We start from the raw sequence: 17,425 nt of genomic DNA on the forward strand, positions 1-17,425 counted from the left end.
CCTGGCTCCATCTTGCTCTTTCCTCCCCTTTGTTCAAGCTGGATTGAGGTTTTCTTCCTCTGCCTTTTAGTGTGGAATGGGCTTGATGACCAGTTACAAATCATACCTGAAGGTGCTTGAAGTACAAGAAGAATGTTTGCCTGGCTTTTGGTTGTTAAACACCAGCAATGCTATTTTGGTATCCAAGTCCAGAGCAAGGGAGAAAAAAAAAAAGACAAGAGGAACAGGAAGTCATGAAGTTAAATATTTACAGGATGACTGTGGCTGGCATGAAGCTATTCAATTTCCCTCTCTCTCTTTCTCCTTCCTCTTCGCCTTTCTTCTCCCTCTCTCCTTGACTATCTTGTACACAAATTTCAGTCTTAGGAGAGCAGAGCAGCATGTGGTGAGATGACACAGTTCTTTTTCTTTCAGGGTCATATGCTACCATGTTTGTTGGTTACACAAAAACAATTTTTTTAAAGCATGGTTGTTCATGGTAGAAATTATTAGGTTAACTGGAATAATTTGCGCACAAACCTATTTTGTTTTAGTCTTAGTGACTCAGAGAAAAATAACTAAAACCTTTCCTCAGCCACTAGCCCATGTGGTCACTGAGCACGGCTATTGTGCTGAGGAGTGTGAGGCCCAGGAAGGTTATGTGACTTACCAGGGCCCATGTTGGCAGCTGATGGGGCCTGAATGAATCTCCTGGCTCTCAGTCCTGTTCTCTTTCTGGAACATCACGCTACTTCATGATTAGATTTCATCTGGGCAGGAAAAATGAGCAGTAATTTCAGAAAGGGAGATCTAAGTTTTTGCATCTAATGACTCTGAGTGTGTGTGTATGGGAATAAACATCTCACCCTTTAGCCTTGCATGTAACAAACGATGTAGGCATTCAGTTGAGCTACATTGCTGGATTGTAGAATGAGAGTTCCAAGTGGAATTGAGTGGAACAAATCATTAGGTCTTGTCACTGCCTGCAAAAGGCTACCCAGACTAGGTCATAATATTGTTTATTATTAATTCACTCACTTACTGAACAACCACAGTGATCCAGGTGGAGATGTTGGGATACGGTATGGAAATGGGTGGAAATAGTTAAAACATTCGGTGCCCTACCATGAGGCAGATAGCCACCCATTTCAATCCAATGTGGCAGTGGCCTGAAAAGGTTTTATGTTATCTTCTGGTGCATTGGTGATCATGGGCCAGATCTGAGTTCAAATTTAGTGCTTGACTTACTACCTGGGTGGCCTCAGGTTACTGAACCTATTTTAGCCTTATCTTTAAGATAGAGATAATAAGATGATCTCAAACTGCTGTTGTTGCTAAGGTTACATAAAATAATTCATTTAAAGCACTGGGCCCAGTGCCTCATTCATATAAATGCTCATTAAGTGTGGGTGTTACTCTCACTACTACTGTGTTTTTTTTTAATGTTCGTGAATACAGAGTAGGTGTATATATTTATGGGTTACGTGAGATATTTTGGTACAGTCATGCAGTATGTAATAAGCACATGAGGGTAAATGGGGTATCCGTCCCCGCAAGCCTTTATCTTTCAATTCAGTTGTATTTTTAGTTATTTTTAAATGTAGGATTAAATTGTTTTAAACTACAATTATCCTATTGTACCAGCAAATATTATACCTTATCCATTCCTTCTATTTTTTGTACTCATTAACCACCCTTTCTTTCTCCCCACCACTTCACTACCCTGCCCGGCCTCTGTTAACCGTCCTTCTACTCTCTGTCTCCAGGAGTTCAATTGTCCTAATTCTTAGGTCCTACAAGTAAGTGAGAACATGTGAAGTTTGCCTTCTGTGCCAGACTTATGTCATTTAACATAATGACCTCCAGTTTTATCTATGTTATTACAAATGACAGGAGCTCATTCTTTTTATGGCTAAATAGTACTCCATTGTGTATATGTACCACATTTTTTTTAAATCTATTCATGCATTGATGGACACTTAGGTTGCTTCCAAATCTTGGCTATTGTGAAGAGTGCTGCAAAAGACATGGGAGTGCAGCTATCTCTTTGATAGACTGATTTCCTTTCTTTTACATATATACCCAGCAGTGGCATTGCTGGATCATATGGTACTCCATTTTTAGTTTTTTAAGTAGCCTCCAAACCATTCTCCATAGTGGTTGTACTAATTTACATTCCCTCCAACAGTGTGCAAGCGTTTCCTTTTCACCACATCCTTGCCATCTATTGTCATTGCTTGTCTTTTGGATAAAAGTCATTTTAACTGGGGTGAGATGATATCTCATTGTAGTTTTGATTTGCGTTTCTCTGATGATCAGTGATGTTGAGCACCTTTTCATAGGCCTGTTCGCCATTTGTATGTCTTCTTTTGAAAAATGTCTATTCAGATCTTTTGCCCATTTTTAAAATCAGAGTATTAGATTTTTTTTTTTTTCCTACAGAGTGGTTGGAACTCTTTATTATATTCTGGTTATTAGTTCCTTGTTAGATGGGTAGTTTGCAAATATTTTCTCCCGTTCTGTGGGTTGTTGTCTCTTCTTTGTTGAGTGCTTCCTTTGCTGTGCAGAAGTTTTTTAACTTGATGTGATCCCATTTGTCCATTTTTTGCTTTGGTCGCCTGTCGTTGTGGAATATTCCTCAAGCAATCTTGGCCTAATCCAATGTCCTTTAGAATTTCCCCAGTGTTTTTTGGTACTAGTTGCATAGCTTGAAGTTTTAGATTTATGTCTTTTATCCATTTTGGTTTGATTTTTGTATATGGCAAAGGATATGGGTTTAGTTTTATTCTTCTGCATATGGATATCCAGTTTTCCCAGCACCACTTATTGAAGAGACTGTCCTTTCTCCTGTCAAAAATGCATTCACTGTACATGTATGGATTTATTTCTGAGTCCTTTATTTTGTTCCAGTGGTCCGTATATCTGTTTTTATGCCAATATCATACCATTTTGGTTACTATAGCTCTGCAGTGTAATTTGAGGTCAGGTAATGTGATCACTCAAGTTTTGTTCCTTTTGCTCAGGATCTCTTGGCTGTCTATTTCTTCTAGATTTTCCAGTTTATTGGCATATAGTTGCTCAGAGTATCCACTAATGATCCTTTGAATTTCTACTGTATCAGTTGTAGTGTCTCCTTTGTCATGTCTGACTTTATTTCTTCAAGTCTTCTCTCTTTTTTCTTAGTTATTCTGGTTAAAGTTTTGTCAATTTTGTTTATCTTTTCAAAAAACAAACTTTTCATTTTGTTGATCTTTTGTTTTCTTTATTTCAATTTCATTTATTTATGTTCTGATGTTTAGAATTTATTTTCTTCTATTAATTTTAGGTTTATTTTATCTGTCTTTTTTAGTTCTTTTAGATGCGTCATCAGGTTATTTATTTGAAGTTGCTCTTTGTCGGTGTAGGCACTTACAGCTACAAACATTCCCTTTAGTATTGTTTTCATTGTATCCCACAGATTTTGATATGTTGTCTTTCCATTATCATTTGTTCAAGAAATTTTTCAATTTTCTTCTTAATTTCTTTATTGACCCACTGGTCATTATGGAGCATGTTGTTTCATTTCCATGTGTTTGTATAGTTTCCAAAATCATTCTTGTTATTGATTTCTAGTTTTATTCCATTATAGTCAGGGAAGATGCTTGATGCTATTTCAGGATTTTGAAAAATGTCTTAAGACTTGTTTTTGACCTAACATATGGTCTATCCTTGAGAATGATCCATGTGTTGAGGAAAAGAATGTCTCTTCTGCAGGCATTGGATGAAATGTTCTGTAAATATCTATAAGGCTCATTCGACAGTGCAGATTAAGTCTGATGTTTCTTTGTTGATTTTCTGTCTGGAAGATCTGTCCAAAGCTGAAAGTGGGATGTTGAAGTTATTGTATTGAGGTCTATCAGTCTTTTTAGCTCTAATAATATTTGCCTTATATATCTAGATGATCAAGTGTTTGGTGCATGTACATTTACAATTGTTAGATCCTCTTACTGAATTGATCCTTTTCTCATTATATAATGACCTTTGTCTCTTCTTATAGTTTTTGTTTTGAAATCTGTTTTGTCTGATCTAAGTATAGCTACTCCTGCTCTTTTCTTGGTTTCCATTGGCATGGAATATCCTTTTATGTTCCTTATTTTCATTCTATTTGTGTCATCATAGGTCACATATGTTTATTGTAGGCAATAGACCAATGGGTCTTATTTTTTAATCCGTTCACCCACTCTATGTCTTTTGATTGCAGAGTTTAGTCCATTTACATTCAATATTATTATTGATAAGTAAGGACTTACTCCTGCTCTTTAATTATTTGCTTTTTGGTTGTTTTGGGGTCTTCTCTTCCTTCTTTCATTTCTTCCTGTCTTCCTTTTAGCAAAGGTACTTTTCACTGGTGGTATGATTTAATAGCTTGCTTTTTCTTTTTGTGTATTCTTTGTGTTTCTTCGACTTGAAGTTCTCGTGAGGCTTGCAAAAACTATCTTCTTATAACCCACTATTTTATGCTAGTAATTACTTAATACTGATTACATAAACGAAGAAAACTAATAAGAGCTCTACACCTTAACTTCCTCCCATTGCTTCTAAACTCTTTGTTGTTTCCCCTTATATTTTATTGTGCTGTCTATGTCTTGACAAGTTGTCATCGTTACTATTTTTGATTGGTTCATCGTTTAGTCTTTCTACTTAAGATAAGAGTAATTTTCACACCACAGTTACAGTGTTATAACATTCTGTGTTTTTCTGTGTACTTGAGATTACCAGGGAGTTTTATATCTTCAGATTATTTCCTATTGCTTATTAATATCCTTTTCTTTCAGATTGAATAACTCCTTGTAGCATTTCTTGTAGGACAGGTCTGGTGTTGATGAAATCCCTCAGCTTTTGTTTGTCTGAGAAAGTCTTTATTTCTCCTTCATGTTTGAAGAATATTTTTGCTGTATATATTATTCTAGGGTAAAAGTTTTTTCCCTTCAGCAGCTTAAATATGTCATGCCACTCTCTCCTGGGCTGTCAGGTTTCCACTGAATAGTCTGCTGCCAGATGTATTGTAGCTCCATTGTTTGTTAATTGTTTCTTTTCTTTTGCTGCTTTTAGGATCCTTTATCCTAGACCTCTGGGAATTTGATCATTGCATGCCTTGCAGTATTCTTCTTTGGGTTTATCTGCTAGATGTTCTATACAATTCTTGTACTTGGATACTGATACTTTTCTATAGGTTTGAGTGGTTCTCTAATATTATCCCTTTGAATAATCTTTCTACCCCATCTCTTTCTTGACCTTGTCTTTAAGGCCAGTAACTCTTAGATTTGCTTTTTAAGGTAATTTTCTAGATCTTGTAGGCGTGCTTCATTATTTTTTATTCTTTTTTCTTTGTCTTCTCTGACTATGTGTTTTCAAATAGCCTGTCTTTAAGTGCACTATTTCTTCTCCTTGATCAATTCTGCTATTGAAAGACTCCGATGCATTCTTCAGTATGTCAGTTGCATTTTTAAACTTGAAAATTTCTGCTTGATTCTTTAAAATTATTTCAATATCTTTATGAAATTTATCTGATAGAACTCTGAATTCCTTCTCCATGTTATCTTAAGTTTCTCTGAGTTTCTTCAAGACACTAATTTTGAATTCTCTGCCTGAAAGATCACATGTCTCTATTTCTCCAGGATTGTTCCCTGGGGACTTATTTAGTTTGTTTGGTGAGGTCCTGTTTTCCTGGGGGTCTGGATGCTTTTGGATATTCATTGGTGTCAGGGCATTGAAGACTACCCAAAGAGCCTGCTTAGTACTCTACCTCCCTGTGGCTGAGCTGGTACCTAAGGGGAAGGAAAACATCCTCTTTACTTTTCCTTCTGCTTTTCTCAAGCAGAAGGGGTCTCTTACAGTAGCCACCACAGCTGGGAATGTACTGGGTCTCACCTGAAACCAGCAGATCTCAGAGACTCAGCCAAGAACCACAGTGTACTACCTGGGTATTGCTTCTGGCTATTCAGAACCCAAGGGCTCTTTAGCCAACAGGTGACGGGTCCTGCCCAGACTGTATCTTTCCCTTCAAGGCAGCAGCTTCCCTTCTGGCCCAGGATGTGTCTAGCAATGTTATCCACAAGTTAGGACCTGGGATGGGGGCCTGATGACTCTGACTGATGTCCTGTCCTACTGTGGCTTAACTGGTATTCAAGATAACAAAGTCCTCTTTACTCTTCCCCCTCTTTTCTTCAAGCAGAAGGAATGGGTCTCTTCATGCTATTTTTAATCAATCCAGCCACTAGCATTGGGACTGATGCAGACACTAAGGATCCAAACGATTTTTTGTTTGTTTTTTAATTGCATTGGGATTAGGCAACAGAAGGGTCTAATGTGGCTGAGAGTTTTTGAGAGTGGAGCATTTTTAGGAGGGTAGCTGCATTCCAAGTAGAGAGCTCTGCTGGGGTAAAAGAGGCATGAGTGCTAGAAAAGGGCAAGCAGTGGTGAAGAGCCACTAACAGCGCTACCTGGGGTTGGGGCAAGGGTGTTACAAGCACTCCCTTAGCTCCCCTGTCTGGTGTCTCAGTAAGTCGCACGCCCTCCAAATCTACTGGCTCTGAGCTCAGCATTTGGGCTTGCTTAGGAGTTGCTGTCCTTTTGGCCCTAAACTGCCTTAAAGGTTATTTAGGGCCCCAGAGCACTTTACTGAAACTCAAGTTTTCACCACTGGTATGGGCTGTTCCCTCTGGCTAGAGCTTGTCTGTGGGGAAAAGAAAGATCAGACTGTTACCATGTCTGTCTAGAAAGAAGACATAAGAGACTCCATTTTGTTCTGTATTTGAGATGCTGTTAATCTGTGACCCTACCCCCAACCTTGTCCTTGCAAGAGACATGTGCTGTGGTGACTCAAGGTTTAATGGATTTTGGGCTGTGCAGGGTGTGCTTTGTTAAACAAGTGCCTGAAGGCAGTATGCTTGTGGAAAGTCATCACCATTCTCTTAATCTCAAGTACCCAGGGACACGTACACTGCCAAAGGTCGCAGGGACCTCTGCCTAGGAAAGTTAGGTATTGTCCAAGGTTTCTCTCCATGTGAAATATGCCCTCATGGGAAGGGAAAGACCTGATCGTCCCCCAGCCTGACACCCGTGGAGAGTTGTATTTGTTCTACTAGTGATAAGAGAAAGAAGCTTAGTTTCTTGTTAGAAAAAGCATCTCTCCGCTGCCGTCCTCTCGGCCAAGGAAATCTTGTGTTATATTATATTGTTTTCTTTTAGCTGATGACTAGGAGAAACCGTTCACTTGTTGTGAAAGGTGGACTTGCTAGCGCAATGCTGTTCTTTATGCACTAAAAAGTCTATGGAGATGTCTAGTAATATGCATATCAAGGCACTGTATGTTCCTTAAACACTTATTTTTTGATCTTTATTCATATGGTTTACGGCTGACCTTCTCCCTACGAAGACCTATTTTATTCCTTCCATCTCTTAAGATGGTAAGAAAATGATCATAACAACTGAACTAAGAGACCGGTGCCGGCATAGGTCCTCTGTATGCTGAGCGCTGGTCCCCTGGGCCCACTTTTTCTTTTGTTTTTTTTTGAGACGGAGTCTAGCTCTGTCACCTGGGCTGGAGTGCAGTGGCCGGACTCAGCTCACTGCAAGCTCCGCCTCCCAGGTTTACGCCATTCTCCCGCCTCAGCCTCCCATGTAGCTGGGACTACAGGCGCCCGCCACCTCGCCCAGCTAGTTTTTTGTATTTTTTAGTAGAGACGGGGTTTCACCGTGTTAGCCAGAATGGTCTCGATCTCCTGACCTCGTGATCCACCTGTCTCGGCCTCCCAAAGTGCTGGGATTACAGGCTTGAGCCATCGCGCCCGGCCACACTTTTTCTTTTTCTATACTTTGTCTCTGTGTCTCATTTCTTTTCTCAAGTCTCTCGTTCCACCTAACAAGAAACGCCCACAGGTGTGGAGGGGCAGGCCACCCCTTCACTTGCCTAAATGCTCCCTCCATGGGCAGGCATTGGCCGAGTTCAGCCTAGTTTTGCTTTCTGCTATGACAGGGCAGCACTGAGTTCAATTCAAAATCTCACAATCACTGCACTCTCCTTTTCCCAATCCACAAGGCTGCTGCTGCTGGGGAATGGAGGACTGGTGGCATTGGCAAATCAAAACTATCTTTCCTGGCTTCTTCAGTGCCTCTGTCAGTAATATGAAGTTAACACCAGGTATTATGGTTACTGACCTGATTTTTGGTTCTTATGAAGGTGCTTCTTGTGTGTGTAGATAGTTGTTAAATTGTGTTCCTGGCCGGGGTGGAGGAGGGGTAGTGGTCAAACCTTCTATTTGACCATCTTGCTTCTTCCCTCTCTACTGATACTACTGTTGCTGGTATTATTAGAAATGAAAATGAGTCCTGTGAGTTATAATTGTCTTCATTTTGCAGACCAGAAAACTGAGGCTCAGAGAAATATTAAGCAGCCAAAGTCACAGCGATTAAAAAAGGCAGGACCAAACTTTGACAGACATCAGGACCCACTCCTCTGAGAACTCACCTCTTTTGCTAGCTCCGGTCTAAGAGTGCTATCTAGGAGCAGGTTTATGGGGCCCCAGGAGATGTTCAACCAGAGGCTTCCGATCTGCAGGGGCTGCAGAGGGGACATCTGCCCTGACTAGAAGATTTGTTTTCCACCCATATTCGTTTGATCTCACATTGCTATAAAGAACTACCTGAGACTGGGTTTCAGAGGCTGTATAGTAGGCATGGCCAGAGAGGCTTCAGGAAACTTACAATTATGGTGGAAGGAGAAGGGAAAGCAAGCACATCTTCACATGGCAGCAGGAGAGACAGAACGAGCAAAGGGGAAGTGCCACACACTTTTAAACCATCAGATATCATGAGAACTCACTCACTATGATGAGAACAGCAAGGGGGAAAATCTGCCCCCATAATCCAATCACCTCCCACTAGGTCCCTCTCCCAGTGAATTATAATTCAATATGAGATTTGGGTGGGGACACAGAAGCAAATCATCTAACCTTGCCATGTCTTAGTGTAATTTTTGGAAGTTTTCTGAACTAACATTTCTTGTCTAGAAATATACACACTCAAGATCAATCTAACTATTAAAAACAAAAAATGCTTATTTTCCAGTACCTGTTTTATGTTAGATTCTGGGGTAAATGAAAAAGATAGTGACTTAATGTTCCTGCCTATCATTCATTTGTAGTTTGTGCATCTATTCTTTCATCTATCTATCCATATCACAAACATGTATTAAACACCTACTGTATGCTAGACACTCTCCTGAAGGTGCTTTTCTTACCTAAGTTTTTTTTTTTTTTTTTTTTTTTGCCTGCCAGAGAGTACGGTATTCTCAATTCAAGATAAGAAGTGGTGAATAAGTGAAGTGCAAATTGGTGAGGACAGTTAGACACGGAGTGATTACTTCTAACAGGTTTCCACCAGTCAGCTAAGTAGCAAGGTGAAGACTCCAAGGGTGAGCTGCAACTCACAGAGCAGGGAGACCAACAGGCAGTGAGAAAAGAAGGTGCAGTGGCTTCATGTCATAGCAGATGCCTGTGTGTACACATGGGAGTGTGTATTGCTTTATGCCGTTTTTCAACTGCTTCAGTCACTAGCATTGGTACTGCTGCACACGAAGGATTCAATTTTTTTTCTTTTTTTTAAATTGCATTGGGATTAGGCAACAGAAGCCGCCAATTAGGCGGCTGGGATGAGAAAGGAGAGTTTTTAGGAGGGTAGCTGCATTCTAAGTAAGTGACTCTGTTGGGGTAAAAGGAGCGAGTGTTGCAAGAAGGGAGTGTGGGGGTTGAGCAGGCACCTCTACAGGAAATGGATGCTGTCCAGGTGCTGGTGGGCGCCCCGAGCAACGTGGCGAAGCAACTCAGCCGGTCCAATCAGACTGCGTCCGGGGCTCGGGTTTCGCGATCATTAAGTGGCTGAGGCAGATCTCCACGCGGCACCTGGCCACGCGCTCAGCAATCCCGCAGCGGTGAGTATGTTTAAGGAATCCTTCCCATTACGGCGGCTCCATACCCAGGTCCCCGCCCGGGACAGAGGAAGCCGCAACAGGTCCCCCGGGGCACCGGGCCCTCTCTCCTGCCTCCAGCCACGTACGAGGGTCCGGCCGCTGCGCCTCCTGAGCCCCTCCCCGGCCGGCGGGCGGGGCCGGCTCTCCAAAAGCCGTCGCGGTGGTCCCCGAAGCCGGGTCATAAATAATTCACGAGCCAGGGCCTGGCTAGCTAAGGGAAGGGCGGCGGCAGCGGTGACTAGGGCGCGAGCAGGAGTGGGAGCCGGGTGCACGGTGAGTAGCTGGGTCCTCATCCCGGAGCGAGAGAGGCATCTGCTGACCAGGCGCGGGGCTGAGCGCACTTCCACTGTACTGGGGGTATACAGTAAGGAGTGGACGGGTTCTCTCTGCGCCCCCCTTACCCTAGCCATCTGCGCCGCCGCCCTGGCTCCTCAGCAGGTGGTGCGGGCCCGGACAGCGGCTGGGGGCCAGAGGGACTGCGGGGAGCACGTGGTGGTCCCGGCGCCCGGCCAACCCAAACTTTTTCCGCTGAGTGGTGGCCCGCGCCGCCCCGCTTGGGTCTTCTTTCCATCCACTGGGGCTGGGGGCGGTGGTGGCGATAGCCGGAGGCTGTGGTTCCGGAGCGGGAGTCGGAGGTGGGTGTGCGAACCGGACCGGGGCCCCAGAGACTTCAGACTCGCTCTCCGGGAGAACAGCGACCGAGGTGAGATTTGCCAGGGTCTTGGGAACGAGTCTGCGGTAAAGGAAGCTCTAGGGATGGCCCCGGGGACGTGAAGCGCTGAGCTTCCCTGGCTGAGTGAGGAAAGGGGCCAACACTGTGCAGCAGACCACAGCCGGAGGAGGGATATGGGGGTGCAAAGCGAAGCCATCTCCCCGCGTCCGTGGGAGAACGCATGCACCCCTGGCTCAAAGCACCGTCCCAGCCTCCCACTCCACGGCCCTTCTGCATGCATGTGCGGGGACCCGCGGCTTATCGCTAGATGGAGAACTGGGGTGCTCAAGGCGCACCCTGCCAGAACGCGCCGACCGGACAACAAAGAGGAGCTTGGACAGACCAGGAGCTTCATGGCTGTAGAAAGTCGGAAGCTCTGGATCAGTTTCCCCGAGAGCCCGCGTCTGGAGAGGCAGGGAGTCAGATCGGAAGAAGGAACTAGCTCCGGAACCCCTTCTCTCTGGCAAGATCGCCCCCGATCGGTGCCCAACAGGGGCCGCGGCGGGGAACTGGCGCCGACGAGCTCGGAGCAGCCAAGTTACTCCGGCAACCCCCTCCCCTGCGCGGCTGCGAATTCCTGGAGTCTCGGCTTCCCGCGCCCGCCTCGCCGCTCATTCTTTTGTGTCCCGCAGCTAGCGAGAGGCTTCCGCCCAGAAAGGAGCTAGGCCGGGAGGGGGATTGGCCTGGAGGTGGTTTGGTGGTAAAGGGCGGGGAAGCAGGCGCCCCAAGCTTCCTTCTGCAACAGGTTGCTCCTGGAGCCCGCGAGGGCGACTGACCTTTCTGGAGAAAGGTTTGCTAGAGTTCCTGAGGGCGGCAGCTGTTCTTTGTTAAGAAAGCAAGTGCACGATCTTAGTTCTTGAGTGCCCCCCAAGACTCACGTGACACGAACAACCGCGGCGATATGTTGGGTTGAATCATAAGAAATTGTCGGTTTTTTGGATGGAAGATATGAATATCGTCAACCTCATATGATTCAACTTGTGTGATGTTACCCATTTTTCTTTTCTCACCGTCCTCTCTGTCCCGGTTATCCTAGGAGCCCCGGTGGAGTTGAGCTCAGAGTATTGATGCTAAGCAGAAGCAGACAGACCACAGATAGCCTTCCAGCTGCGTGCCAGGTGCTTTACCTATTAGATCGCTAGCCTGCCAACCCTATGCGAAATCCGCCTTTGACAGAGGAGCAGAAGAAGGGTTGGAGAATGCAAACAACTGTCATCTTGGCAGAGTTAGTAAGGGGGACCAGAGCCCCCTTACTGTTGCTGTTGTCTGTCTATTCAGCAGTGCCCTTTAGTTTATTCTTGTTTTTTTTTTTTAATATGTTCCATAATTTTTTTCTAAACTTCCTTCTGATTTCTAAACTTTTCTAAACTTCTTTCTGATTTCTAAACTTCCTTCTGATTTTTTATGAGACAGTTTCTTTGTGTTTTAGTACAGTGAAGTAAACAAATGCATCAGAGGAGAAGCTGAAAACTTTAAACCAAGTGTTGTTTTGTTGGTACTGTTTAAAATATAAAGGAAATAGGTTTTTTCAGGGAGCAAAGAGCTATTTCTGAGATTTGTTAAGGGTCAGGATACTTTGTTAAAACAGTAGAAGCTGAGTCTGGGGCAATTTTATCAGATAAAGGACTTCTTGGAAGGATGGACCCTGGGTGGCTTAGGGAAGTGGCAGGAAGGCTGGCTAGTCAGGCTTAGGAATCCAAGACATGCCACGGGACCCCTGATGCAGGGATGGCTGCGGCTGCCAGAACAAGACCCTGGATGTGGCTGCTGGCATTGCTGCCATCATTGCTGGAATGAGTTATAGACACTGTCCTGCTTCAGAGCGCGCAGGCCCAGGCGCAGAAGAAAGCTTCTGATTGGCCCAGCGTGGCTCAGCTCCGCCAGGACAGTTTGGGCACCTCAGCTGGCCTCACAATGCAAGGCAGGGCTGCCTCCCACCCAGCTCACAAAGGTGATCTCAGAAATTGGGTATCCCCCATGCCCCCGCCAAAAGCACCCCAGATGACAAAATCCACTACAAAGATCTTTTTTAAAAGAAAGATTCTGAGAAGTTCCATCAAACGAAGAAAAGAAATGAAGGTGATCGATCACCGTATTTGCTTTTTCATTATTTATTTATTTATTTGTTTGTTTATTTTTGAGACCGAGTCTCTGTCGCCCAGGCTGGAGTGCAGTGGCGTGATCTCCGGTCACTGCAACCTCTGCTTCCCGGATTCAAGTGATTCTCCTGCCTCAGCCTCCCAAGCAGTGTGTACCTCCCCTCCTGGCTATTTTGTGTGTGTGTATTTTTAGTAGAGACTGGGCTTCACCATGTTGGCCAGGATGGTCTGGATCTCCAGACCTCGTATCTGCCTGCCTCGGCCTCCCAAAATGCTGGGATTACAGGCTTAAGCCACCACACCCGGGCCATATTTGCTTTTATACAAGTATTGAAATGCAGTTCTCTGGACTCCAGGCTCAGAATCACCTAAGGTCGCCCAGACTGGAGTGCAGTGATATGATTACGGCTCACTGCAGGCTCAACCTCCTGGACTCAAGTAATCCTCCTGCCTCAGTCTCCCAAGTAGCTGGGACTGCAGTTGTGCACCTCTATGTTCGCTAATTAAAAAAAATTTTTTTTTTTAATAGAGACAGGGCCTCTCTATGTTGCCCAGGCTGGTAGCAGTTCTTCATTGAGGACCATGCTCTGGGGATACAGAAATAAGCCAGGGACCTGCACAGCAGCTGGGAAAGATCAATTCAAAAGTATATGAAAAGGACATGTGGGGAGCTTTCACCTTACATCTGTTATTTTCCAATGTGTTTGGGAAGCCTGAAGTGTCCTTGGAAAGTGACATGAATTGACTAGGTGGGTACTCCAGGATCAGAGTACTCCAGGAACAGAACTGTTCTCAAACTTTGTTTGAAGGATCAGTCCCCGGGAGAGCTTGTTAAAAATGCAGATTAATGAGCTTCATCCCAGAAATTAGGTCCATTAATAGTCTGCATTTCAGCTAAACACCCCATTTTATCCTGAGACAGAGGCTGCTCTCAGTGGCTCTCGGACCTACTGGGATTTAGCAGGTAAATACTCAGAGCTTCTCTTTTTGGCACAACCTATTAAACCCGAGATGAAAAACTCTTCCTCTTTGACTTGACTTTAATCAGTTTCTAGTGTTTCATAGTTAGTGAGATTTTAATACTTTCTTAAAATGTACTTTAAAACTTCAGGGGGACCTACATTTTGGAACAAGATGTAAAGAAATCTGGAAGTGCAACTCCAGTTGCTGTCTATCTCAAATCATTGTCTCCCATCTTTGCTGCAGTGAGCAGTTGTGTTTCATTTCACTGGGAATTTCCCTTCCCCTGCTTTGTCACTGAGGGAGTTGGAAAGCCTGTTTGTTCATAGTTCTTTCCTGGGCAGTTTCTCTCTGTCCTGGACTGAGGCTTGGTGGAATTACCAGAAAGTGGGCCTTCTCAGCATCTGAGCCTTTAATCCTTCCAGCTGCTGTGCTGGAGGCTTAGCTCTCTGCCTGTCCTTTAGCAGAAAAAAAAAACAAGATAAAATGTACATGTGGTGTGTTGTGCTTGCAGTAGATGTTCAAAGGGCACCCTTTGGAAACACCGGGGTCGAGGTGTCTACTGTGGGTGTGATGGAGGGCGGAACCTGAAGCGTGGGGCACGAGGTTAGTACTGGCAGCCACTTGGGATCTCAGCAGCCCATAATTTGACAAAGGAAGAGTTTAGGGCCATTGTATTGGTAGCTCTGTGCAGGAGTAATTGGAGTGGGACAGGCCTTAGAAGATGAGGCAATGGAGGGATTATATATGAATTAACATCTTTGTTCAAATAGCTCATGAAATCCCATCTCTCGTCCAAAGCTTTCTTTGACTTGGAACATTGGTAGTGGGTCCTCTCGCCTCTTGTAAAGTATGTCACTTTCTTCATCATCCCCCTTCCATTTCTTACAGTGTGGGTTTCAGAGCACCGTGTCCTTATCTTGAAAGTTAGTAAGTATGTATCTAGCTCACAAAATGACAGCAGCTTGCTCTTGCTCCAGAACCCTTAATATGGAGAGGAAGAGTGGCACATCCCGGATCCTTCCAGGTTCCATGCTGATTTGCCTAGTCTCATGAAACCGCACAAGGAAATAACATATTTTGGCTTCTACGCCAGCGCCTGCCCTGTAGCTCTGAAGCAGGCTATGTTTGGTTTCCACCCACCTACCTGGATTAGGCTGAAGGCCTTGCTAAAGCTTTGCAGCCTCCTCTCGGGGGCAGTTCTTGCTGCAGGCAGGTTACATGCATTGTTGACTCTGCTGCTGTTTCTTTCCCTGCCGGGGATGGCGCCATGAGTGAAACAAGCTGCTCAGCAGGCTCTTACGAAACACCGACTGTGTGCCATGCCCAGTGTTAAGGTCTGGGGATTGAAAGAAGAATAGGACAGGGTCCACCTTGGAGGCACTTTCAGTCCTATTTCCTTCCCAGATGCTGGAGCCACAGCTGCTTTTAGGATTCTTGTTGTGTTTCTCCCTCTCCCAAGGGATAGGTAGGAGTCTCCCTCTGCCCTGGCTTTCATCTCTGAGAACCTTGTTGTCCAGGTGGTTACTTGGGGTGAAGGTTTCCATCAGGATTAGTTAGTAAGCTTATTAGAAAGACAGGTTCCAGTGTCACACATGTGTCCAGACTCAGTGTGGTCCCTAGCCTTGAGGCCATGCCCTTCAACTTTGGATTGGGGGTGAGGTGGAGAGGGGGATGTTTGAAATGAGATTAGTGAGTAAATAAGTAGAATATAAGGCAGAGTAACATATATCTCCAGCAGCAAGGAGAACAACATACACTTGGAGAAGAAATAAGCATATAAGCATATACTGGATTACTGGGGCCCCAGTGGCTCTTACTAGAGCCTGAGGGGGGACACTGTAGAGACAGTGTCTTGACCTCATAGTTAGATCTTGGACTCTGAAGGCAAACTAGTGAGTTTGACTCTTGGCCGCATGGTTAATCACCTGTGACCTTGGGCAAGTCACCAGAACCCTCTCTGTGTCAGTTTCCTCATCTGCAGAATGGAATAATGCCTCAAACAAGGAGGACCTTGTTTCTATCTATGAAGCATAGATAGCAGTGCCTGAAAGATAGTAAGTGCTCACTAAATGTTAGTTTCCAAGATCCCAAGCCTTCTCTACAAAACCTAGTATTTCCCGAACACATAAAGGGTGTGTGTTCTGCGTCTGACCCTCCTGAGGAGGGACTTTCTCTGAGTCATGGCTTTGATGCCAGCGCCTGCCCTGTGGCTCTGGAGCAGTTTGTGTGCTTGGTGTCCACCCACCCATCCGGATTAGGCGCGAGGCCTCGCTCTAAAGCTTTGCAGCCTCCTCTCCGGGCAGCTCCAGGTGCAGGCAGGTTGCATGCATTGATGACTCTGCTGCTGTTTCTCTCCCTGCCAGGGATGGCGCCTTGAGTGAATGACCCCCTTGGAGAACATTCTTCTGGAGATGTCCCTCGCCTCAAGCCAGCCTCGGACAGAAAACTGAAGATTCAGCAGATCCAGTGCTTCCTGCTCCTCTTCTGCTCAGGAACACGCTCCTCTTCCCCAAGGCTTCCAGAACTTCTGAGGCAGGAGGCACCCAGTTCTACCTCATGTTTGCAGGATCTTGCTAGCTATGGCCCTTGTACTCGGCTCCCTGTTGCTGCTGGGGCTGTGCGGGAACTCTTTTTCAGGAGGGCAGCCTTCATCCACAGATGCTCCTAAGGCTTGGAATTATGAATTGCCTGCAACAAATTATGAGACCCAAGACTCCCATACAGCTGGACCCATTGGCATTCTCTTTGAACTAGTGCATATCTTTCTCTATGTGGTACAGCCGCGTGATTTCCCAGAAGGTAAGTGCCGATGGCAGGGAAAGATAGGATTTATCTCCAAACACACCTACAGTATTGTTTTTTAATGTCAATGCAATCAGTATATAATATATTCAGTATTTTAGTGATTGCTTTGCACGGAAGCAGAAAGCATTTAGACAGAAGTTAAGAAGACTTGTACTAGGTTAAATAGATTGTGAGGAATGTTATCATGAGAAATGGAAGCAAACGATGTTGCTATGTTGGTTTTCCACTTCTTCACCTTTTGTTTTGCTTTGTTTGGGTTAGAGCAATGAATTATTCTAAGGCACTTACCAAAGGTGAAAGTTAGAGTAAAGTTAGGGTAAAAATGCAAATTTTGTATCATCAAAGGAGAAACGAATAACTATCTAGCATCTGATGGCCACCTCAATGCTTAAAAATTTAACTCTCTTCTGCCCACCACAATATGCAAATTTTGACATTGCTTAGGGTAAGGACAAACATGTTTACCTGACCAGCTGTTTTCTTTGGTTCTAAGAGCTTGGGTGTGCGGAAGAGGATTGGCACTTGCCAGAATTGTCATGCCATGGTGTCGTTATTCATCACACACAGTGCCGTTTGTCATTTTTGCCTTCTTAATGTTTGTTGTTTTCCATACTCTTCTGAATTCAGGGTATATGTTCATAGAAAAGGGATTATAAAAATAAAAAAGCCTGTGAGAAATATCTGCTAGTAGGGTTTGGCACCTAAATTTTTGATTGGCTTAACAGTGAGTCCATCCTAAGCCTGTTCTTTTAGCTACAAAGATTTGATTACAATCATTGATTACAGAATTTGCTGCAATCTTTCTTATCATTTTCCTTAGCTGGTCAGCTACTGTTTGTAAGAGTCCTAGTGGTGTGT

General features: G+C 44.5%; 1 protein-coding gene across 1 annotated transcript in view; it reads left to right on the plus strand.

The window, feature by feature from the left end:
• Nucleotides 1-9,661: 9,661 nt before the first annotated feature.
• The window catches only part of PROM1 (prominin 1), a 116,169-nt gene continuing 108,405 nt past the window's right edge, over nucleotides 9,662-17,425 (plus strand). The window contains 2 exon segments of the mRNA XM_017875341.1: nucleotides 9,662-9,949; nucleotides 16,126-16,561. Coding sequence (XP_017730830.1) covers nucleotides 16,342-16,561 — 220 coding nt within the window. The 5' untranslated portion in view covers nucleotides 9,662-9,949; nucleotides 16,126-16,341.

The sequence above is a fragment of the Rhinopithecus bieti genome, unplaced genomic scaffold (genome assembly GCF_001698545.2).
Source record: "Rhinopithecus bieti isolate Rb0 unplaced genomic scaffold, ASM169854v2 scaffold_9237, whole genome shotgun sequence".
Classification (NCBI taxonomy): Eukaryota; Metazoa; Chordata; class Mammalia; order Primates; family Cercopithecidae; genus Rhinopithecus; species Rhinopithecus bieti.